Source organism: Paroedura picta, chromosome 11 (assembly GCF_049243985.1).
Source record: "Paroedura picta isolate Pp20150507F chromosome 11, Ppicta_v3.0, whole genome shotgun sequence".
Lineage (NCBI taxonomy): Eukaryota > Metazoa > Chordata > Lepidosauria > Squamata > Gekkonidae > Paroedura > Paroedura picta.
Window position 1 is genome coordinate 23,958,470 of NC_135379.1, and position 24,773 is coordinate 23,983,242.

At 39.7% G+C, this 24,773-nt stretch overlaps 1 protein-coding gene across 12 annotated transcripts in view; it reads left to right on the top strand.

The window, feature by feature from the left end:
* Positions 1 to 24,773, top strand: part of PHF14 (PHD finger protein 14) — a 142,404-nt gene that overhangs the window by 90,856 nt on the left and 26,775 nt on the right. For 3 of the 12 annotated variants that reach the window (XR_013225447.1, XM_077303738.1, XM_077303734.1), the window contains 4 exons: positions 979 to 1,011; positions 15,603 to 15,645; positions 17,637 to 17,691; positions 18,333 to 18,446. The exons of 2 other annotated variants lie outside the window; for them this stretch is intronic. Coding sequence is in view for 9 of the 10 variants with exons in the window: in XM_077303738.1 (XP_077159853.1) it covers positions 979 to 1,011; positions 15,603 to 15,645; positions 17,637 to 17,691; positions 18,333 to 18,446 (245 nt within the window). In the remaining variant the exon portion in view is untranslated. Of the gene's footprint in view, positions 1 to 978; positions 1,012 to 15,602; positions 15,646 to 17,636; positions 17,692 to 18,332; positions 18,447 to 24,773 lie in introns of those variants that run through there. 7 more of the 12 variants (XM_077303737.1, XM_077303735.1, XM_077303744.1 and 4 more) reach the window with 4 other exon arrangements.

Below are 24,773 nucleotides of genomic sequence, written 5' to 3' on the forward strand. Positions count from 1 at the left end.
TTGATACAATAGAAAAAAATTCATTTTGAAGTGTGGTGGTCAAGGATATCACATGTCAAGGATATCATAGGTGGTCAAGGATATCACATGTCCAGCATAACAGATTGAGCAGGGAAACCGAAGGTTATACTGAAGAGGTGGAGTTCTAATTAATGAAGCCTAATAGAATTAATCTAAACAACTGTTCTCTTTGTCCTCAAAAATTGTGCCTAAACCCTGGGATATACAAGAAGACCATGTATTGTAGCTAGTGATATGTATAATTTTGAGAACCTAGATGACAAGTTATTCCTACATTGCTGCAGACAATGCACAACATTATAACCTTGTTTAATCCCTTTTAATCAGTTGGACTACCTCACAAATGAAATGGAGGTCGAGCTTATGAAAATTCTATTACCATACCCAATTAACAAAGATTTTTGAGAGGACAGTCTTTCTGGCACATAAAACTTTCCCAATAGTGGCTGTTTTGTTCGTACTAATAGAGTAGGTCAATATTGAACTTTTTTCATGCTTTGTCATTAGGTACAGGGCTTGTTTACATGTTACCATATCAGGTAGGAATCATATAAATTCAAACCCTTGGAGAGTACTGGTCTCCAAAATGATGGGGCAGGCACACTTCCATGAACCAGCTAATATAGTGTCTGTGACTAGAGAACTCTAGAGAACTAGTTAATTGGAGGGGATGGGGTATGTGATGTGTAAGTGTCTGTCTTTCATATCTTCTGACAACGGACATTATCATTCTTCTGTGTCTGAATACTATAACCTATTAGAACACCTTTTCTGTCTTCTTACTGTTCCATCAAGTAGTGCTCACAATTTTAGGATCTTGATGTCTTTGTTTTCAAATTAATAAAGTATGTGTTAATTTTCTCCCATTGAAGTGAATGCAGCTTAAAGTACTTAACTGGCTCTTCCCTATGCTTTTCATTTCTACTAACTGCAAAATACCTTATGTGTTAAATATAGGGAGAAGTGGATGGAATGAAAAACAAGTATCAGGTAACTGTTATAACGTGTAAAATTAGATCTCTATTATGCAATTTGAATATATAGTAATGATGGCAGAGATATATACGTTGACTTTCACCTAAAGATAATATTTAGCCTTTAAAAGAGTGATCATGAATGTTAACATATGCACCATTTATCATTATGGTAAAGTATATACTGTGTAAGTCCACAGATGCTTAAGGTCTGTGAATGCAAAGCCATAAAAAACCAAAAGAGAAAACCACATTGACTTGGAGTCAAATGACAGTTTTCATTTCTAGTGCAGTTTGTTACACTTTGCAGCAGGAAGGTTGGAACCTGAGTATATATGAAAGCAGACTGTTCCCCTAGCTATAATTCCATGGAATAAAATGAGAGAAGCCCTTCTCGAAGGCTGCAGAGGGCAGAGGTCCAAATCATCTACACTGAAGCAACTATTGGGATTAGCAGCTTAATCCTTGGTTATGGGATCTTTACAGGCTGCCCTGAGCCGCCTTCTGAGGCCCTCTCAGTGTTTGCAAACACTTGAGCAGTTCTATTCTAACAGTGCTTGATTTCCTGCCTTCTGAGGAAATCATGCATGGATCTGAGACTTCATTAATTGCCACTGAAATCATTGGTTCTCTACTGGTGGTTCACAAGGTTTTCATAACAATTAGTAAGAATTCTCTCTTCCTCAGTCATCATGTTCATCTGCAAGTGAACAGCCATGGCATCCTGACACGCTAGCAGTGCCATTGGATAGTCAGTATTTCTCTTCATTTCCCTCTCCCCAGCCATTGGCTGCTAAGTTATAGCACTGTCCTAATCATCACAGTAATTTTATCAAAAATATTGATAAATCAAGCAAAAAGTTCTAAGAGATGAAGCAGTGAGGACTCCTAACATGCCACTCTCAGATGATGCTGTTGTGCATCACATTAAGGACATATTGAAGCTTAGCTTATTGCCCAATACTTGTTTGCACTTCAAATGCATGGATCCACAGATGTTTCCAACAGTTCCTTTTTAACAGGATTTGTTCAATATCCCAGTTAGGAAAAAGCGCTTGAGGATGTGTTCATGGTTCACAATATGCGTACGCAAACAGTACGCAAACAATAATTATTTCACATTATTGATGAATAATTTTCAAAGAATGATCTAGATTGGACAAAACATTATACTGATGGTGCTGCTGAAATGACAGGCATCCTCACTGGGGTTGCAGGAAAAATTAGCGAAGTTGATAATTTGCAGGTCAAACACTATATGATCCATCATGATATGCTCCCAGGAGAACAGGATTCCTGAACTGTCTGATGCGTTGTCTGACTGCGTAAAAATTATAAATTATATATTCTTGCTGGTTATAAAGCTGATGCACTGAACAGCTGAATCTCCAAAATACTTTGTATAAGAATCAAAAAATAAATACAAATAAAAAATAAATAAGAAGAGCCATGCTGGATCAGACCAAAGGCCCATCGAGTCCAGCATTCTGTTCTCACAGTGGCCAAACAGCTGCCTCTAGGAGGCCATCATCCTGTTGGCTACATACCAAAATGAGACGATAGTTATTCACTACAGTGATTGATGGGACATAAGATACAAAAGATTGAAAACTACTGACTTAAGTCATTTTTGCCAGCTGAAGTGCAGCATTGTTTGCTTAATCATGATATTGCACTGTATATGTGGTAGAAGATTGAAGTGCAACGGTGATAAAGCTATTCACTCTTTCTATGTTCACCAAGCCCTAGTTGTATGCCTTAAGTTTTATCTATGGTATAATATCTGAACTTTTACCTGATTTTTGTGTAAAAGGGCAATTCAGTGTTCACCCTCTCAAAATATCTTTTTTCCAAATGTGGACATATCAGAAATTCTCTAGGTAAAAATATAATCATGTACCCTGTCGCTGAAGGAGAGAGTTAAAAAGTAAAGCCTATACACAAAAGGTGTTAGGGCTGGAAGAAATCCACAATTTAAAAGATTTCTAGCAAGGCCTCTATGCAAACATTTTCTGCATTAACTAAATGCTGTTTTGTTGTGTGGGACTGTAGTTCCCTACAGAGCTCTTTCTGGAAGGTAGAGAGCTATTGGATATTTAAGTGAACAGTTGGCAATTGTAAGTAGACATTGCCTTTAAGTAGAATATTTAGAAACATAAATTGACTTAGTTTACATTTTTTGTTAAGTGAAGTATATGAAACAGCATGATGGGTAACTGGTACAATAAAGGAAACTCCAAGTAAAACCAGTGAGGAAATTAGCATAAGTACCACATCTACTTCATGAGTAAAAGATAAGCTATTCAAAAAAAATGCTTTAGTTCTAGTTGTGAACACATTTCCAGAGAACTCAAAACAGAAGGCAAGAGTCTTTAATTCTAGTTAAAACTATCAATTTCATAGCCTTACAAAATAGTTTTTCTTTTAAAGATTTTTGTATAACACATTATATACTCTGGAACTAATTTCTGCTACCTTTTCATTCATTCTTTCATTAATTCATTCAGTGTATATACTGCCCCTCACTATGATGTCTCAGGGTAGTATACATTGAACCAGTAAGAACAAAACATACATTGAACTACTTTTAACAGTGAATCCATTTCATGAATGCATTTCTGAAATGTTGGACAAAGGGAAAATGAGATACCCCTACAAGTCCTTGCAGGTCCCCCCTTATTTTTCATATAAAGCTAACTTTGAAAACATTGGAATGTTTAATAAATTGTCCTAGGGAGTAGGACCTTTTCTTAGAAAGTGTTTGCTAAGTATTTCAGTCAATCAAAAAAAATCATATTTCAGTACACCCACAATTTTTCCTGCTGCTTAAGGAATGCCTTTTAAACAACCACTCTCATTTTTCTCCTATCACTGAGTTGGCAGCTACAGAACTCTATGGTTCCTGTAGGGGAGGAATGGTATGTTTTTGGGACCTCTAGCTGCTGATCTGTAGTCTAGAATAACATTTATTAATATTTATTAATGATCTAGATAAGGGGGTGGAGGGACTACTCATCAAGTTTGCAGATGACACCAAATTGGGAGGACTGGCAAATACTCCGGAAGATAGAGACAGAGTTCAACGAGATCTGAACACAATGGAAAAATGGGCAAATGAGAACAAGATGCAATTTAATAAAGATAAATGTAAAGTTCTGCATCTGGGTCAGAAAAATGAAAAGCATGCCTACTGGATGGGGGATACGCTTCTAGGTAACACTGTGTGTGAACGAGACCTTGGAGTACTTGTGGATTGTAAATTAAACATGAGCAGGCAATGTGATGCAGCGGTAAAAAAGGCAAATGCCATTTTGGGCTGTATCAACAGGGGCATCACATCAAAATCACAAGATGTCATAGTCCCATTGTATACAGCACTGGTCAGACCACACCTGGAGTACTGTGTGCAGTTCTGGAGGCCTCACTTCAAGAAGGACGTAGATAAAATTGAAAGGGTACAGAGGAGAACGATGAAGATGATCTGGGGCCAAGGGACTAAGCCCTATGAAGATAGGTTGAGGGACTTGGGAATGTTCAGCCTGGAGAAAAGGAGGCTGAGAGGGGACATGATAGCCCTCTTTAAGTATTTGAAAGGTTGTCACTTGGAGGAGGGCAGGATGCTGTTTCTGTTGGCTGCAGAGGAGAGGACACGCAGTAATGGGTTTAAACTTCAAGTACAACAATATAGGCTAGATATCAGGAAAAAAAATTTCACAGTCAGAGTAGTTCAGCAGTGGAATAGGCTGCCTAAGGAGGTGGTGAGCTCTCCCTCACTGGCAGTCTTCAAGCAAAGGTTGGATACACACTTTTCTTGGATGCTTTAGGGCTGATCCTGCGTTGAGCAGGGGGTTGGACTAGATGGCCTGTATGGCCCCTTCCAACTCTATGATTCTATAAGCCATGTGTCAGATTCTTCCTCAAAGATATTACTTTTGTAGTGTTCCTTCTTTGATTGCTTCATAAGTTATATACCATTGATGACTAGAAGTACTTCCTTGTCATAATCCCATGGTTTAAAAAGCTGTAACCACCATTATGACAACACCTACATGCATTATTGGATAAACTAAAAATGCATTGAGATCCACTTCTTTAATGTAATTGTATTGTTCTGGGATTCTTTAGATTACATGTTTTTAAATTAGTGTGCTTATAATTAAAGTCCCATGCTGACAATAGAATTATCAAATTTGCCAACAAATGGTAGTTCACTATTACTTTCTATTAACTGCTTGTGATTACGAAGTTTGGTTATTATTTACTTAATTACTAGAGTACACATCGACTTTTAATAGAGTAAGACTACTGGAAACATGGATATGGCTTTTTCATTAGAATCCTTGTCATAAACTTTTAATGGCTGTGAAACCTCGGGCTAGCCAAAAACAGGCAATGTTGTTGGGTAGTGCTTCACAGTGATGTAGTATTTGGGCAGAGAATGAACAGTCAGGATACAATGGTAAAGGGACTTCCAGAATGCCATGAGAAATCATCCTTGATGCCTTGGAAATATTTATAATGAATTTTTAAAATGTGTTACTTATATATTTTGTGTATCACTGGACTTACAATTAGACACCTGTCATATATAGTGGTTCAGTGCATCTTGTGTAGTAGACCCCAGAGATGATTTAAAGTGAGAGAGAAGCCAGTGCATCAATGTCTTTTATTGGTTGATTGGTCAATTTATATACCACCTCTCTTGGATTTACCATCTCGGGGGTGGTGAACAACATATTAAATAACAGAGTGAAAAAAACAATAAATTTTATTAACAGTAAAAACAAACGAATGCACTTTAAAACAACAAGAAACAGAACCGCAGTCAGCACAAGAACTTAATTAGCCAGCTGTGGTGATGTTTGAGGAGGGGGCGAAGAGGAAAAGGAAGAGGGGAGGGTGGCCAGGAACTTTAGTAATGTAGCTTCCTAATGTAGCCCAGAAACAAACCTGCCGCTCTTAACCACACTGATGAAGCATAATACATACTTTTGGGTGAAAGCGAGGCTATAAGTTTATTCCTATGCAGCTTTCAGCAAAAGGCACCAAGGGAGGCCATATATCAGGCATCCTTTACAGGGTAGCAGTGAACCTAAAGAACCCTTCCACTTTAACATTAGGTGAAGCCAGCTATGTCCTCCTCCCTCCTCTTCAGATATCAGCTTGAGTACACAACTAGTGTGTGTAACAAAGCCACCAGCTTGCTCTTGTCCCGCTCTACACAGCCATCCCTCACCAGTTCTAATAGGATGCCCTGCCTGATAGTCTTACTTCTGGCATACCTTCTCACTGTCACATTTGGAAGAGATACAACACAATGCTCCTAAGCTTGCTTTTTCCCCTTAAGAACCATATTATTGGGATAAGTTTTTATATGGTAGAGCAGGTGTAGGCAAACTGTGGCTCTCCAGGTGTCCATGGACTACAATTCCCATAAGCTCCTGCCAGCAAATGTGATCAGGGGCTCATGGGAATTGTAGTCCATGGATATCTGGAGGGCCACAGTTTGCCTACCCCGTGGTAGAGGGTATCAGAAAAGTGTTTGCAATAGAGAATACTAGATTTTTACTGCTTCATGGGAACCAAATCATGAATGTAGCTTATCTTTGAATATACCCAATTGCAGTTCCTACTGTCATAAAAAAGATGCAGCTTAATTCAGTGTCAGTATATTACTCTTACTAGAAATTACTGTTTTATCAGTAAATTATCCGTAGAGAACCAGCATGGTGAGTGATTAGAGTGTAAGGCTAGGATCTCAGAGACACATTCTGTCATGGGAACTTGTTGGGTGGCCTTGGGCGAGTCCCACGTTCTCTGCCTAGCCTACCTTGCAGGGTTGTTATGAGGATAAAACAGAAGAGAGGAGAATGATGTAAGCCTCTTTGTGTCCTATTAGAAAGAAAGACAAAATATAAATAAAGTATATAAATAAATGATGTGTCAGAAGCTTGAAGAACCCTACATTTATCTAAATGACTAAATGGATAGCCTTGCATTTGTTTGTGCAGAAGTAAATGAGTTGTGTTTTATGTCCAAATAAAAGATGTTTCATAATAGCATAACTAGAATTTTGTATCTGAGAGAGCATTAAAAACTGTCATACGTTTTGTGGCACAAGCTTTTCATGAACCAGAGCCAACTTAGTCAGATGCAGCTATTGTTTATTGTTCATTTTCGTTTTCTTGAGAACTTCATTTTTATGTTTTTATTTTTTGTGGTGTAGAAGGGGGCTATTCAGATTTCTGGAACCCACGTAAAGGGCAGTTATTCTTCTTCTTTGTGTAGTAAGCTAGACATTGTAAAGCATATCGGTTATTTTCTGTAAACTCACTGATGGAGCTATTGTGTGAATGATATTTAGGTCATGTATGTCCATCCATATAGCTGATACTGTAAAGAACACCAAGACATTAAAGTTAAATGTCATTGACCTTAAAGATATGACACTTGACACTTGATAAATCAGATTATTAATGTTCTATATGCAAAGAATTGTCTCTTGTGGGTGACTAAAGTGCCTTTAAATTTTAAAAAATCATGTAAAAGTGGCAGTCTTCATTTACCTTTTCACAGGAAATAATGGGCATCAGTCCTAAAGTTGGAAAGTAGCATTTGTGAGTAATAGAGTGAGCCAAATTTATAATCTTATTTGCAAGAAAACAGGTGGGAATTTCTGGTGTGTGCTCTCAGCTGCTCACTGTACATAAAAGAGAGAGCCCGATTATTTAAATGCTTTCCTCCTTTTCCAAATTTGTTCCACAAATAGTTAATGTTAATATTTTTACGTGTGTTATAATTAACTGTCCCAAGAGATTGCACAAATATTTTTGTGATTTTCTAGCTGGCTTTGAAAATATCTTCTCTAAATCCTGAGGACGTATGCTACATTGTTAAATTCTGGCAGCAATTAAGTTTATCTCTAGCTTTTCACTAAACATATCTTTGGTAAAGGATGAAAGTGATTATGTGGTTCAGTGGTTTGAAAACTCCTTTGGGTATGTTTGGAGAGTCTTGCATATTTTGCATCTTCTGCCTTGAAAAGTTCATATGCTCCAAATAGTATCAAGAGATGGAGAAGCTTGGCAATATTAGCAGCCAAAAGTTGCTAGCTTAGCAGTACAATTTTACACGGAATTATATTTTCCTAAGATAAGATTTCAGTGGACTTGGAAAAAGCATAGCTTTGTTTAGGATTGTACCACAGGAACCTAAATCAAGAGATGCTTCAACAACAAAATATTTGGAAAAGTAGACGTCATTGGTGCTTTGTGCAAATGTGTGTAAATAGTTGTATTACCCAAATAGCCTACATATGAATGCCCCATGACTTTAGGAGCCATCCCACTTAACTGAAAAGCACATGAGTGTCCGGGGTAATTTCACTAGGCCCCCTCAGTTGTCTACCAGGGTCCTAGATCTGAGCAAAGTTTCATATAAGACTGGGAAGATTCTCAGAAATAAACAGGCATAAGGGTGAAGTTGAATGGTTATTAAACAAGCTTATAGCATTGGGCAGGCTTTCTCAACTTTTTTGCTACTGAGAAAGCCCTGAATCATTTGTCAGGCATCAAGAAGCCCCAAAAGTGGAGCGATCACACAGAATATGGTTGGGAAGCATAGCTGTGATCCTGCCCACTGAGGGCCCCTCTCATTTCTACCCCCTCTAGGCCCATCATTGGCAATTTTGGGAGGGGTGGGTGGGTTGACATGACCATGTATGGTCATATCACCCAGTAAATGTTTAACAAATTAAAAACTATATTAAAAATTAATTTACTCCCACCCGTTTGGGAAACCCTTCCAGGGCCACCAAGAAACCCTGGTTTTCATGAAACCCTAGTTGAGAACGCCTGGCATTGGGCATTAGCAAGGAGAATACAGGTACAAAGAGCATGAGGTTGATTTAGCCCTCCCCATCTAACGGACTGACAATCATTTGCTTCTTCTTTTTATCCTTTAGCTGGCAGTTGGTGGAGCAGATTGACCTCTCAACGAATACATTGCTATAGGTGCCGCTGGATTTTTTGCTTTGTTTACAATATGTTTCCACTCTTGGCGATTGATGGCAGTAGTTTTGACCATATGGATAGACAATCGCTGGTTTCTAAAGTCTTCCTCAATCTGTTTAAGCCATGTTTTATTTGGCACCAGTTGTTGGATCTTCCATTCAGTTGGTTGTTCTTGCCAGAGGATTTTGTTAGGCAGTCTGCTGGTGTTCATTCTACAGACATGGTCAAACCATTGCTGTCTGCGCTTTTGGATTTGTTCTTTAATTTGCAGCTGGTTATCACATTTTGTCCGAATTATCTCGTGTCGATTATGATTACATAGAGATACCCACAATCTGCCGCAGGCATCGCATTTGGAAAGTCTCGAGTTTGTTTATGTCGGGTTTTAGTAAAGTCCATGTTTCTGATTCTTATAGGAAGATTGGCAGGATGAAAGAGACAAACTTTGGTCTTGAGGGAGATGTGTGTCATCTTCCAGAGGCACCATTTGAGTGTGGCAAATGCTGATGTTCCTTGGCCAATCCTATTGTGGACTTCAGTGGTAGATGACACTTTCTTCTCTTGCACCAATGAGCCTAAGTATTTACATTCTTTGACTTGCTCAATTTGGGTTCCATTGAGGTATACATTTGTTGGTGATCCATCTGTGGTTATGTCTTTGGTTATGTCCACGTTTATTTTTAAGCTGTAAGATTGGGCGATACAGGCAGTGTCACAGAGGATGTTAGTAGCCTCTGCATCTGTATCGGCAAATATGGCACTGTCATCTGCAAACATTAGATCTGCCAGGAAGTTGTTTTAGCCATATTGAACTCTGTATTCTTGAATACTTTTCTCATAATGGCATCAACTACAATGTTAAAAATTAGAGCGGCCACAGCACCTTGGTGTACTCCAGTCTGGACTTGGATTTGGATGAAGTTTGGATTTGCATAAAGTCGAAATCACAAGAATTGGTTCAGAAACCTGGAGGTGGGCAGGGCATTTGAGGAAATAAAATATCAGCTTGAGGGATGCATAGGTTTACTTGTCACTGTTAAATATCTGGCAGAGTGTATTTACAGACTATAAGGAAATTAACTGAGACTCTGCTATCCCTGTAGATGGATTTGCTGGGGTTTGGGGTTGGGAGATGTTTCAGTTCCTAGACAAATTGTCAATTGTTGTCCTTCCTCCCTTTTGAAATGAAGGAAAAGCTTCAGAGCATTTGCTTCAGAAATGCTTCAGAGCATCTCCAGCACCAGAGTTCAAAAGCCTCAATTCTTTGACGCTCGGCCTTCCTTATGGTCCAACTTTCATAACTCAACATATGAAGACTCCGTCGGCATAGGTGTGACCCACTGCTAGCAACCACATGAGATCGACAGGCATAGCAGCCATGTAAACAGACCACTAAAGCACTGAGATCGTCCTGCTTTCCAAGGAGCAATCTTTGGGTGAGGCCAAATTAAGAAACAGTAAAATGCAGTGCCCTTCTGCGGGGATCTATATAGGATCCCAGCGGTCTGATAGGATTCCAATTCAAGGCCTGAACTATATGTTACAATTGTAACATAGGCCAGTTTAATTCTTTGAATTTAAACTGGCACCTCAAGTTTCAAAATCTTTTGAGTAAGCTTTATGTTTGAATATGGCTTGCAGGGGGGAAATCCAAGTATAAGGTTTGTGATGAAAATTCACTTGTGTAAACATGAAGGGACTATGGAAACCGCCAAGAACAAAACCGGGAAAAGGAAGAGAGTAAACTGTCTTGTGCAGATTTGCAGAATGTGAGTAAAATAAGAGTTGCAGCATATGAATATACTACTAGTTTCTTTGCTACCTGACCTGTGTTTAATGTGGAGTGTTCTAGGCATTCCTGTCCCTTTTCTGAAATATAAGATAATTGCCCAAGCCTTATCTTTGTTAAAAGTGGTTGGTTGGGTGCTGTATTAGTTGCTGTGTTTTCTGTGAATTTTTTTCAAAGACAATATGATACTTCCAAGGATACAAAATACAGTCTTACAGTAAAATGGTTTGGCATACCTGTAACAGCACTCTCGGGCACATCAGCACAGCAGCTCTTGAGCCATTATTAGTGCAATATTTTTGGGTTTTGCCTACAATAGAAAACTGCCCTTGTACAATGCAGCACAGCAAAAATGAATTTAAGATTATGGTAATGGATACTTGGAAAGTAGTGAAGAAAGTCGGGGAGAGGGAGAACAAAAGACCCAGGATATTTTGATAGAACTAACCTTATGTATATGCAACTATGGAAAGTGCCCACCTTAAAACCTTTTAGTGACTTTAGGGGAATAATTCACTGCATATTTTTCAGTGTTTTTAATTTATGATGCCTGAAGAATTTCTCAGGTTTTGAAGCAGCACTAGTTTTGACCTTTCAGTTACTGTGAGCTCAGCAAAAGGTTGCTGATTAATTTTGCCCCTTAAACTGTGGTAGCTGGGCCGTTCATTCCTTTTTAATAAACAGGTCGAATTTTAATGCTGCTGACTTAGATGTAATAAAATATTCTTTGTGTTAGGCTTCCAGTGTATTAATAATAGTATCTGTATTAGCAGTTTGCAGCTAAATGGCATTGGAACATTCAGCTAGCTTGCATTAAATCAGTTTTATAGCTGGACTGCTTTGTCTGTCTGAGGCTTGATGTTTTTCAACCTTCTAGGGCAAACTTGTTTTGAAGTAGGCCAAGAATGAAGTAGCATCTTTTGCAGAACTCTTACAGGAAGAAAAGATTTATTTCCAATGCCAGTTTTTATTCTTAGCATTATTATTATGAAACTAGTAATCAAGCCCGCTGTACCTGGAATACAGCGGGCGCTAGTGGGGCCGCGTGGGGCCCCCGAGTTGGCAGGCCACAATTGCCAGCGTGGCAGCGGCCTGACACGTCAGAGGCGCTTCACGCCTCTCGACGCATCAGGCCGCTGGCAAGGGAGCACCCGCCAGCCTGATATCTTGTAGGTTAAACAGCCTTTCAACTTCCATTTATGCATATATGAATTCGTAAGTGTAACTTTGCAAAAATTACCTATAGTTATCCTAACTTCTCTAGGTAAGAGAAGATGTAAGCTATTTGCGTTGCAGAGTTATTCTAGTTTAAACCTATTAATTCCACTGGATGTAGCTTGGAGTAATACTGTGTACGATTGCAATATATTTTCCATGTTTGTTTGTTTTTAAGCAAGCTAGATTGACAAATGGCTGTAAGACAACAGCAAAAAAAAAAAAAAAGAGGATAAATGATATTATCCAACTAGGCTAAAATCACATGAAACTGCAAACCTAACCATGTTTCTTTGGAAGTCAGTACTGCTTTCAAATAAATGTGTCAAGAAAAGTTAGAAGAAATGTTAAGAAAGGATAGAAGAAGTAGCATGACAATAGAATTTTGGGGGTGCCCATTTTTACACTGCTCCTGAATACTATGATGCAGTTTGTTGATCTGCTCATAATTATATCTTGCAACAATCTAATGGAACTATTAATTAGTACTTTTCCAATTTTTAATATCTTTTTATCATAAGTAAATGGAGCAAACCTCACGCATTATGAAGTGAAAAATGTAATAATGTACACTAGAATATTATTTTCATTCATATACCATTAATAATACTGTGGTAACCAGCAGCATTGCAGTCAGAATTCTACAGTATTTTAAAAGGAGATAAATCACAAAAAAGTGCAAGGTTTTTCCCTCTTCCTCTTCCAGGACTTTTTCTGTTTTGCAACCCTGAAAATGGAACTACTGTCTTCAGCTTTTGCAATTTTTTAAAAAGTCTTTGTTAGTAACTTTGGTTCCCAATTCATTACTGCAGTTAAGTAGTTCAGAGCCTGTTGTAAGAGATAAACCCTTTTGCAAATGAAGACAGCATCCATTTTCCTTATACCTCAGGCCACAGAATTGATTGGGGTAATAAAATGACAGCACCTTGTAATATACTGAAGGCTGTTTAATTTGAAAACTAGCTGAAGCCTGATTCAAAGCTTGTTTAAAGCTAATTTATGGCTTACGTAATTCTCAGCTGAACCCTGTGTAAAGGATGATGTATAAAATCTGATAGTTAACATAATATACGCAAATTGTCCTGTTGGGCTGAGCCTTTTTTTATTAAAGGTAGCGGTGATTTTAAATACATGTGTGTTTGGTATATGATGTTAAATAGGAATGCATATTGGAGTTTCTTAGCATTTTATTTTGGATATATTCCTTGAATGTTCGTTATTATGCTTTGAAGAATCATCATTTCACCTTCAAAATTAAGCTCGGTGCTTTCTTTTGTGTGTATAACAGCTATTGTGCATAAGTAAAGTTGAACAGCATGAGCCTCTTGTGGCGCAGAGTGGTAAGGCAGCAGACATGCAGTCTGAAAGCTCTGCCTATGAGGCTGGTAGTTCAATCCCAGCAGCCGGCTCAAGGTTGACTCAGCCTTCCATCCTTCCAAGGTCGGTAAAATGAGTACCCAGCTTGCTGGGGGGGAAATGGTAATGACTGGGGAAGGCACTGGCAAACCACCCCGTATTGAGTCTGCCATGAAAATGCTAGAGGGCGTCACCCCAAGGGTCAGACATGACCCGGTGCTTGCACAGGGGATACCTTTGCCTTTAAACATGAACAATATTCATGTATGCTGATGCTATGTTTTGTAGACATAGTCAGCAATTATTATTTCTAGTTAGGCATGTGTACAAAACAAATTCATACCAATTTGGGCTGAATCTGAATTGCACAAATCCCACTTCACATTCTCAGATTTGGCTCAATCGATTCAACCAAACCCAAAAGGTTTTGGGGGGGAGTGGAATTGTACACATACTTCTGCCTGAGAAGAAGAGAAAGAGAGCACCCACCAAACAGCTGATAATGTCAGGAGGGACTTAAAGGCAGTGTACCTGTCATTATCAGCTGTTCAGCATGCCACTCACTTTAAATACTCCCCCAACCTCTGCAGACAAAGCTGCCTGTGAAGGTTGGGGAGCATTTGAATGAATGCTATGTTGAACAACTAATAATGACAGACATACTACCTGCTCCCTTTAAATCTCAAGCTTGAGGAGTGATTTAAAGGGAGTGGTATTCCTATCATTATCAGCTGTTTGATGGGTACTCTTTTCCCCTGTCTTCTCAGGTACTGCCAGAGGAATGGGGGTTGATGCATTTAAATAGGGCTAATCATGACCTAATTGTGATTCAGCCACCGCTTATATGAACTGTTTAAATGCAGGGGATGGGTGGTTTGGCTTGGATAGGTCCAAAAAGTATCCAAATCAGGCTTATCTGAACCAAGTTGCCCGTGCCTACTTTTAGTTCACATTATTTCCATATAGTTAGATATATTCAGGCCATGTTAGCCTGCAGCAATAGAACAAAGTTTGAGTCCAGTGGCACTTTTAAGACCAACAAAGTTTAATTCTGAAACTGTTGGGTGTATACACAGCCTTCGTTCCACATAAAATTATATTATTATTATTAAGAACCTAAAGGAATAGGATCATCTGAATTCCCTGAAATTTGTTTTTTTCTTTTTGCCACCTATGCCTGATAGGGCACCAATTATTACTCTTTCTTCTTCCTAGAGTGACCTCAGCAAATCAGTCTCATAGTCGTTCTTGTGATATCTTTGTACAATATAGACCAACTTAATTTGCTATGTGATGTCACTGAGGGAAAACAAAGCTGGAGGCATGATCTGTGCTGTGACTACATGCATTGCTGTTGCTTAACCAACCATGCCGATATGTATATTTCCCCCCATAGTTGTACTGCAGTTTAATTGCTTACCCTCATTGTCACCAGCATGGCACTGAAAGTGTTAGTCTGGTTGTCTCGACAACAGAGACTCTGTTACCAATGAATAATTTTTGTCCCTTTTCACTGCATCCCTGCAAAAGATTATCAGCTCAGCACTATTTTTTTTAATCCACAAACTGGATAGTTTGATCAAACATATGTTTCTAATATTTATCATATTGTTTTTCTAATCTCTGCTAACCTATAATGTTATCACCCAGAAGCAAAACAGATGCCACTGTGATATTCAGATGCAGTGCATTTTAGCTATTATCATCTAGTGTTGTTAGCCCTCAGCATCTGGTTGTCAAAATACACTGTCTGGAATTCAAAGAGCTGTATATACATTGGCATCTATTTGTGGTTCTTCTTCCCATTGCACTTGGGGAAAGTGCTTAAAGGCCAGGGAACACACTAAAACAGGGGTGGCCAAACTGCGGCTCTCCACATGTCCATGGGCTACAATTGCCATGAGCCCCTGCCAACGTGTTCTTGTAGTCCATGGACATCTGGAGAGCCACAGTTTGGTCACCCCTGCACTACAGTATGATTGAGTGTGGCTCAAAGAAAAACTGTGCTGTATGTGTACCAGCACCTGAAGGCCTGCACCCTTCTGCTGGCCACAGTTGCTATCAAATTAAACCATAATGTCAAAAGTGATCAAAATAAATTGTGCTTACAGAGATTCATTCATGCAGCACTCATGGCTCTTTAGTTCCTGACTACTTTGTGTGTGCAAAATTCAGTGCTTTTCTGAAACTTAAAACTCTGCTTAACAGAACAGCTAATGTTTTATATTGTTACAGCCTATGGCCATACACAATAAATTCAACTATCAACTACTACACAGTAAGTTTAACAGAACTGTGATTCTTCGCCACGATTTATTTAACAAATAATCTGATCCATTAATAAACCAGTGGAATCTATAGTAGTCTGAGACATTATTGGAAATGCGGTGTTATAGAAAGTAAGATTATCCTTTTTAAATCATTACAATTGTCCTATCATTTAACTTGTACTAAGTAAAAATCCATCTGGCTTTGTTGGTAAATACTGATAGGAAAAATCATGGGTGTGTAACAAGAAAGACAGCTTGTGAAAGCATGCCAGAAGTGTAGAAATATATGTACATATAAACCACCTTGATTATCTTCTAACCACATTTATGTTGGGTACACTAGTTGATAGGTTAAATCTGGTACATTTTTTAAATCTATGAGGTAAATATAATGTTGAGATAATATAATTCTTTCATTATTTCATGAGTTAACTCAGAAACTACTACTCTAATAATGAAATACAATCAAATCTCTATCCAGCTACTTCCTTCATTGTCTTTTATTGAAACAATAGACTAATCCTGAATTACTTGGCTTGAAAATCCCTATAGTTTGAAAGGAAAAGGCTATAGAATTCTGTGTTAGTTTCGGAATGGATATTTGTGCCCAGGTTGTCTTTTCAGTTCCAAATTGAGATCATATTGTTACCTCTGAAAATCTTTGGCAAGTGCTGATCACCAGAACTAAAGTAAAGGTTTGTGACACAGCATTAACATCAGAGCTGCCCTTGCATATTGGAGAGGATTCTGCCTCTACCATTGGCATGAATGATTGTGCATGTAAAGTCTGTGACTTCAAACTCATCACTATTTTGCAGAAATTTTATTTCAGCCCCTGGAGTAATTAATAAGAGAACCAGCCAGAAGTTCTGTGTCAGCTATGCCAAAAGTATGGCCCTGTACACATCCTAACCAAGCATCCAAAGACCCAAATGCTTACCTGTGCTGGTTATTCATGCTTGAAGAAGTCCCATAATTTCCATACCCTTTAGTTTTGAAGCTATTGTGACCCATTATGCACGGGGGTTTTAGCGCACATTCGGGGTGGAATGGCGGCGACTAAAATCACGGATAATGCACGGAGCCGGCTGCAACCGGCTGCAGCTTCAGTGCATGCCGCCGAAAAAGCCGCGTCAGTGAAACGCGGAAGAAAGCGCAGCTTCCGGGTGAGCGGGGCGCAACCAGAAGCGGCGCCCGGATCGGCGCGTGCATAATCGGTTACTCTGGGTTTTGCCGCCGTCGCGCCCCGCCCCGTGTATAACCGGTATGCGTCGCGTCTTCCCCCTCCGCGTTTTCCATGTGACCCGAAATCGCCGTTTCGGCGGCCGTGCATAATGGGCCTGTCAGTTGCCACTGATTGGGTGCCATTGTCATCCCTGAGGCTGAGAAAAAAGGTATCGGGTTCTTGATGGCTTCTCAGCTGTCTCACCCCTCAGTCTCTGAGATGCCAGTAACTACTCTCATGATTCACTCTTCAGTGGTGGCAAACTGGTAATCACTGGTATTGGGACAACATTGGTAACTGCATTTTATCCCCTCCTCTAGGCCAGCTGATTGCCCTGTACTGTGACTTTACAAACTGATGCAAGTGGATGTCTGTATACATTATTAAGTTTAGTTGGGCTTGTAGATGAGTGGTACATGTTGACTGCAGTAAATTGGTTCAAACTGAACTTCATTTTGTATTATTACGCCATTGTCTTCATTTCTATCCAGTCTGTGATGCGATTAGACTAGAAGTGATCTAGAAATTTGGCACAGTATACTTCTTCATAGCAGTATATGTGCCTTCTGGGGTTTGTTTTGGGTTTGGGAGGTGGGTCTCCGTGTTCTGCCTTATTAGTCAAGTAATCGATTGAAACATTTTTTCATATCGCTGCAGAAAGGTCCTTTCAGTTCTGCTTGTATTATTTCACATAGTTATGTATAGATAAAATATAAATCCCTACATTCTTAAGCCTTGTAGATTTCTTATAGGATACTTCTTTTCTTTCCAAAGGTCCTGCTGGTAGTAGACTATACAGGTATTGCAGACTATGCATGAACATATTCAGGTCAGTTAATAAATACAGGAAAGTATCAGGAGGCTATTAAAAGTATAATGGTAGCTAGAAGCCTTTTGAGCAGTAAATCTCTGAAGTTTAGAACTCCTTTATAGTCCTGGATCCTGTAGCAATAAATTTGCATAACAGTGGAACTTTTCCCAGATCCAGGTTCTTCCTATGTCTTTCTCGTTATAGAGCAAATCGCTGCCTGAAAATGGAGTGTTAGCCACAAGCTTTTAAGTTATCAACTTTTATTCCTTCGGCATTTGTGGCCAAGTAATATGCTAATTCACATCACATGAATACCAGTTTGGTAGGTGGGGGAGGGCAAAGAATTTTTATTTGATAAAGCAGTGTGTAACCTTTTGATTCTGTGCTTTTCAGTTCACGCCCAAAGTTACTAGCTAAATTAGGTCCTTGGTTCATTCAAGGGCAGAAATACATTTTTGATTAAGAATCAAAATACCTTTGTACAAATAATCACAGAGGGTAAATACCGTTAGTTACCTGGAAGAAAATTACTATTGGTTTTGATCAATAATACGGTGTTCCAATGCTTTGGGACAGACCACACTGCCTTGCTAAAACTCTCTTGCAGAGTGCTGCTTTGGCACACTACTGAGGGGTCTGTTTGTCTCTGTTGCCCTCAGGACTCCGAACCGTCAATTGAGGTGGTCTCAGAGGCCCCAACTAATGTTGTACCCTCTACTTCGAGAAGTAGTTCTGAACAACTGGTATCCGTGGCACAGGTACATCCAGAAGAGGTAGGAATTCTGTGTCTATTATCCTTATAAACTAATTGTTGGGTCCTTAAAAAATTATCCAACAGTTTTTATGTTTCATATTGGTTTGTTTCCATTCAAAAAGACAGTGCACTTTTTGTCTAATTCACAATTTGTGCGTTGTAGTAATCAGTGTGTTAACACTGCCACTAGCAAGGCTACTCTTTGTACTGGTCTTTTTTGTTTTCTTCAAAATCCAGATGTCTGAAAATAGTTGGCAGCATTTAAACTCCGTGTCCAATGTCTCATTTAACCCCAGAGCTAGTCTAAGTTCATGGATACCACATTGTTGGGATAATCTAGTTCTGTGGAGAGGAAATTGTAAATAATAATAAACTCTGGTTATAGGCAGAGTTTAATTTCTTAATAAATCTGCCCACCCAGAATTTTTAAAAAATATTTATTTGTTTGTTTGTTTATTTAATTTATATATCACCCTCCCCTGAGGCTCAGGGCAGTTTACATGAAAATACAGAAAACAGTACAAGGAACTCAGCTTTTCACAATATCAATATCATTAACATTAAAATATAACACAGGTAACAGAATATAACTATGCAAACAGGTCCAGAGCAGAACACATGGGTGGATCTTTGGGAGGTAGGGAGCAGGAGCCCTGTAGATGTTGCTGGTCACTTTGTCTCAACCAAATGCCTGGTGGAAGAGCTCCCTTTTGCAGGCCCTGTGGAACTGTTTTAGCTCAGTTAGGGCCCTGATCTCCTCCAGGAGCTCATTCCAACAGCAGAGCCCTGTAGCATTTTCAGACCTGAGATTTCAGTCAATGCCCTCTTCTGTTCTGATTGGGAGATATGCTCAAATTCCTCTTTTAAAACGTCTCTGTATTTGTGGGAACCCAATAGTTGAAGATCTGTCACACTATCTACTGGAATGTCCACTTAAGGAGGAAATTTCTAAATAAAATCATTCCAGGTGCATTTTCTTCAGCTCAAGTTAAGGTATTTGCTTTCCGATACGGACACATTTGTGACACAAAGGGTTGCCACCTTTGTTTTGGCCACAAGAAACATTTGAGCTGGCCTTGTAACAAATACTGTGGGATAATGAGCAGAAGGTATGGGTTAATGTATGTAATTTTTATTCTGCACTTGTTTTTAACAATTTTATTGTATCTGATTTTGCGATGACCTATGGCCTAGTGCAATGAAGTTTGACTGACTTGTTGCATAGACCGAGTTACAAAAATCCAGTCTAGAGGTGACTGTCACATGGATCACTGTTGCTAGGTGTTTCTAGGCCAGGTAGAGCACTAGTAGCTTGGCTTGGCAGAGGTGGGAAAATACCTGCCATGCTACTTTTGTGACCTGGACTTCCATTGTGAGAGCTGTTGAGAGCTGCACACCATCCAGGGAGAGCAGACGCGCTTCCTGACATGGACCCTTCCTACCCAGCCACAGGTCCTCCGTCTTTGAAGGATTGAGCTTCCGAAAACTCTGCTTGAGCCATCTCATCATTGCTTCCAGGCAGCTGGCTAATATTTCTGGGGGAGAGTCAGGGCATCCATCCATCAGGAGGAAGAGCTGGGTGTCATCTGCATATTGATGACTACCCAGCCCAAATCTCCATACCAGTTGTGGAAGAGGGTGCATGAAAATGTTGAATAGGATAGGAGAGAGGGCCGCTCCCTGTGGGACTCCACAAGTAAGCTATCGGCTCTCTCTCTCTTATTGCGACCCTCTGTCTGTGACCCTGCAGGAAAGAGATCAGCCATTGAAGGGCTGTCCCTCATATTCCGGTGGCGGTAAGCTAAGAGCTCATGGTCAACTGTGTCAAACGCTGCTGAAAGGTCTAGTAACTTCAGCGCCAACCTGCCTCAGTCCAACTGGCAACGGAGGTCATCCATCAGGGCAACTAGTGCTGTCTCTACCCCATAGCCAGGCCAGAAACCTGACTGAGATGGGTCTAGGACTGAAGCTTCCTCCAGGAATGCCATTAATTGATTTGCGACAGCCCTTTCTACCATCTTCCCCAGAAACACTAGGTGGGTTATCAGGCTCTTGTGGGTCTAAAGATTTTTCAGTAACAGGTGTACCACTGCCTCTTTCAGTCCCTCCGGGAATTCTCCCTTTGTGAGAGATAGGTTGATTATCTTCTGGACGGGATCCCGTATCCTTATATCAGATGTTTATAGGAGCCAAAATGTCTTGCAGTGTCTATTTTATATTTTTAAAATATAATTTTAAAAAATCGTATAATAACAGAACTTCATCTATACGTTTAAGATAAATATGTATGAATAACACTATAGAAAGTTGAAAGATAGGAGAATTGTTAAGTGGGTGCTTGCATGAAAGGGCAATCCACTGTGCATAGGTGCATTTCACAAAGAAGCTATGTGTACTTAATTAAGATGGATTGGAATTGGGATGGTCTGTGTTCAAATCCTCATTCTGTCATTTAGGATAACAGATACCAATTCCGCTGGCCCCTGTATGGCGGAAGGGCTAATCCCTGTTGCCACATGATGTCGGTGCTGGCCTGTCCCTGTCCCAGGCCTGGCACACTTCAGGGCATGTGTTGCCCTGGAGTAAGGTAATGGGGAAATACCTGCTTTCCCTTTTTCCCCACAGGCACTGTCAGCAGCCATACCAGGCCAGGCCCATGTGGACGGGGAAGAGCTGGGTCTTCCAGGTCTGGCTCCTGCCTGCCTACGGTGTCCCAGCAGGGACACAAAATGCCCCATTTGGCTCTGTGGCACAGGGCCAAGTGGGGCATATTTTTCTATGCATGAAGATGGGATTGCGTTGTTACACAATCCTACCTTTGTGCAAAGAACCCCCCCCACTGCCCTCCTCCCCGCCCAGCAGAACCTTTCCACCCTGGTTGTACTTGTGGGGATGCAGAAATCCAGGGCAGATAGGGTCCACCGCTGAAATAGGTTACCTGTGGGGGCACAGGAAGCGGCGGAGCGTGCTGATCCATCACAACACACTGGCAGAGGCCCCGAGCGGCTGCTGCCATGCAGAATCACTACGAGTGACTTTGAGTAAATTATTTATATTCTTTGTTGTTGGACTCAGTGAGATTCTGCTTCAGTTAGTATTCTGGTACTGTTTCAAGGTTGTTCCATCCAAAACCTGAAGCTGCTTAAATAAAACTATTGCTCTCTCTTCTTTTGTCATCTGTCCCTGTAGATATTACTTCTTCTATTACTTCTCATCCTTGTTCCTCCTCTGATAGCAGAGGTGCCTAGTGTTTTTGGTGCACAAAGCTCAAAGTGATGCAACTGGTAGATGCTAACTGTACTCTTCGTAGTTAGGGTTCTTTGTTTTATCTTGCTCTAGGTTATGGCTGTGTCTCAAAGTCTTATGCCCAATATAACGTTTAGATTTTTGCCATATTTCTAATATTTCTCAACTTAAAGATTATGTATCTTTTATATATTTATATGGTACATTCTCAGCTTTAGAAAGTTCTCTGTCTTGAAAGTCATACTTTCTCTTCAGTTAATACAATATTTTAATAAAATTCTGTAGTAAGTTGTAGTGGCAAGAAAATAATTTTTAGTTACAATTTCATTCACATTTACTTTGATAGCTTTTGTTTATAAACTATTCATTGGCACACACTGATGACTAACGGTAGAATCATAGGAGACATTTGACAGCATTTTATATGTATATCTTGAACATGGGTATCTATAAAGCAGCACCTACCTCATGGGGTGTCTGTTGTGGGGAGAGTGAAAGGAAGGTGATTGTAAGCCACTTTGAGACTCCTAGGAATCAAATTTTGTAGGTGTTGATATTCTGGAGTTATTCCAGCAGATTTGAAGTAGAACTGATATTTTTCCCAGCTTTTTATCTGTATTAACTTTACAGGCTGTAGGTTTTTGTGTGCTGTTAATTTCATTGGGCTTTTTGTTCGTACACTGTATTTTATCTGTTTTAATTATCTAAATGAATAAAAGCACTCCTTAGTGCAGGTCTTCTCACCTTTTGGTATCACTTCTGCCAAATATGCATCTTCTGTTCTTGACATTAATTTGCAATTTTTCCTCCCCGGGAAGTTAAATTTTTTTGGAACCGGGTTAATTGGGTATTAGGCGCCACTGTTCTTGTTTCATCTTTTGGTTTTATTGTTGTGGTTTTGTGCTTTTAGGGGATGGTTTTATGGGGGGGGGTTAAGCACGCACTGTAACCCGCCGCGAGCCTTGTAGGAGCGGCAGGTAAGAAATTTAATAAATAAAATAAATGAGGATGGGACTTTGGCTAATAGTAATAATGATGATAATAATAATGAATTTCTATACTGCTCCTCCTTATTTGGGCTCAAAGTGGTTCATGAGAGTAAAACATACAATAAAATCAATTACAAGAATAAAATCACAATAAAATGCAATCTTAAATTCCATCCCCACCCCCTTCTGGGGTAGCTCTCCACCAGCTATCCCAGACTGGAGATGACATCAAAATGGGGGGAGCCAAGGAGGAGGAATTGAAAGGGGTGATAAAACTTCAGACTACCCTGGTCTTAACCATAGGTCTGATGGAAGAATGCCGTTTTGTAGTCACAATATGGCAGCCTTCAGTAGCTTATTGCTTGCAGCTCGTTCACCACATGTCATGAAAGAAAGATTTATGGAGAAGTCTTTTTGTATGATGAATCCTCTAACTATGCTTTAAAAATTCATTTCTCTTATGCTCACATATGTATCTTTAGTATACTCTTCTTGTTAGAAGAAACAAATCTCAAGTTCTTTTATCATGTACAAGAAAATAAAAATGAATATGGTCTTGCAAGTTAATTTATCATGAATGCTTAAGCCAAGGTTGCTTAGTTCCATTAAAAAATTTTTTCACAAATCCAAGACATTTGTCTTTATTTAACCTTTTCTTTAAAGTACACTTGGTCCTACTTCCTCTGTTACTCAAGAAGGTATTTTATACTTGACTTAGTGTCATTTGCATTATACAAGAAGATTAACTTTACAAGCTGTGCTATTAATCTAAGTAGCTCTACATATTGACCTGTGAAAGAGCATAATTGTTAGCTTAATTAAGTTAATTAATTGTCACACTCTGATGAATTTAGTACTGAGAAAAAAATTAAAGGCAAACAAATCAGCATTCATTGGCTAGAAGTCTTATTTCGTAGAATTTTGCAGTGATGCATTTTCTTTTGATGACAGTGGATCTATTGTATAACTATTAGATTAAGGGCAATTTATGTTTAAGATGAGGAATTTTTGTTAATTCTAGCTAATCTGGTACCCAGTTCAAAATCAGGTTAAGATGTACCTTGGACACTTTTGTTAAAATTGCAGTATTTCTTAGGATAGCTCACTCACCTGTTTCTTCAACATGTAATGCTTTTGAATGGAGCAACTACAATACACAAGCAATTAATTAACAAACATTCAGATTCTGTTCAGAGCAGACTTGTTTGATCTCATGTGTATAAGAGAAATCTCATGTCTTACCGTTATTTGTGTTGGCTTATAAATATGATGAATAAGCTGACATATTAACAGGTTTGTTTTTATGTACGGTCCCTGAAAGGGTTCCCTCCCCTGGCTCCTGGCCAGGCAGCTTAAGGTGGCTTTGGGCCACAGCTCGCAGCCAAATCAAATGGGGCAGGCGGGGGCTGGGCAGCTCGTTATCAGGGGCAGGACAAAGCTCCTTAGGCAGTCAGCAGGCTGGGAGGCCCTTGTGAGTAGGCCCAGCCTAGCTGGCCAGGAGGCCCTTGTTAGCAAGCCCTCCACCATGACTCTTTGCCCAGGGCTCTCTCACCTGCTGCTGGCTCCGGGCACTGAGGCGTCTGAAAGCAAAGAGGCTAGAGTCCAGGGATGGAAGGCGGGAGCTGAAGGGGCAGGGCCAATCAGGGCAAAGCTAGCTGCACCCTGATTGGCCCTATTCCAACTTGGACAGCCAGACACGTCCCACCCCCTAGGCTGTTTCAGAAATATATAGAGGAACAACAATGGATAAAGATAATTTGCTGCCATTCAGTTCTATATGTATTGCTCACAATTAAAGAAACATATCTTAAAAGGACAAACACAAAGGATACAGTAAAAACATAGTAAAATAGAAACATGGGTCTATCAACACTCATCAGTCAGTTCAAGTGACGTCAGCAAAGTTTTCAATTTTCTCCTGAAGATTCAAAAGGGAAAGTTCCAGCCTCTTCTACTGGGGAAAGAAGTTCTCTAACTGAAGCTACATTTCATTGAGTCAGACCATTGGTCTACTAATGCCCCAGTTGTCCCGCAACAGCTCTTCACCTAGCAGCCTTTTATTAAACCTGCTATCTGATATTTTAAGTGGAAATTTTCTGAAGCCAAAGCAG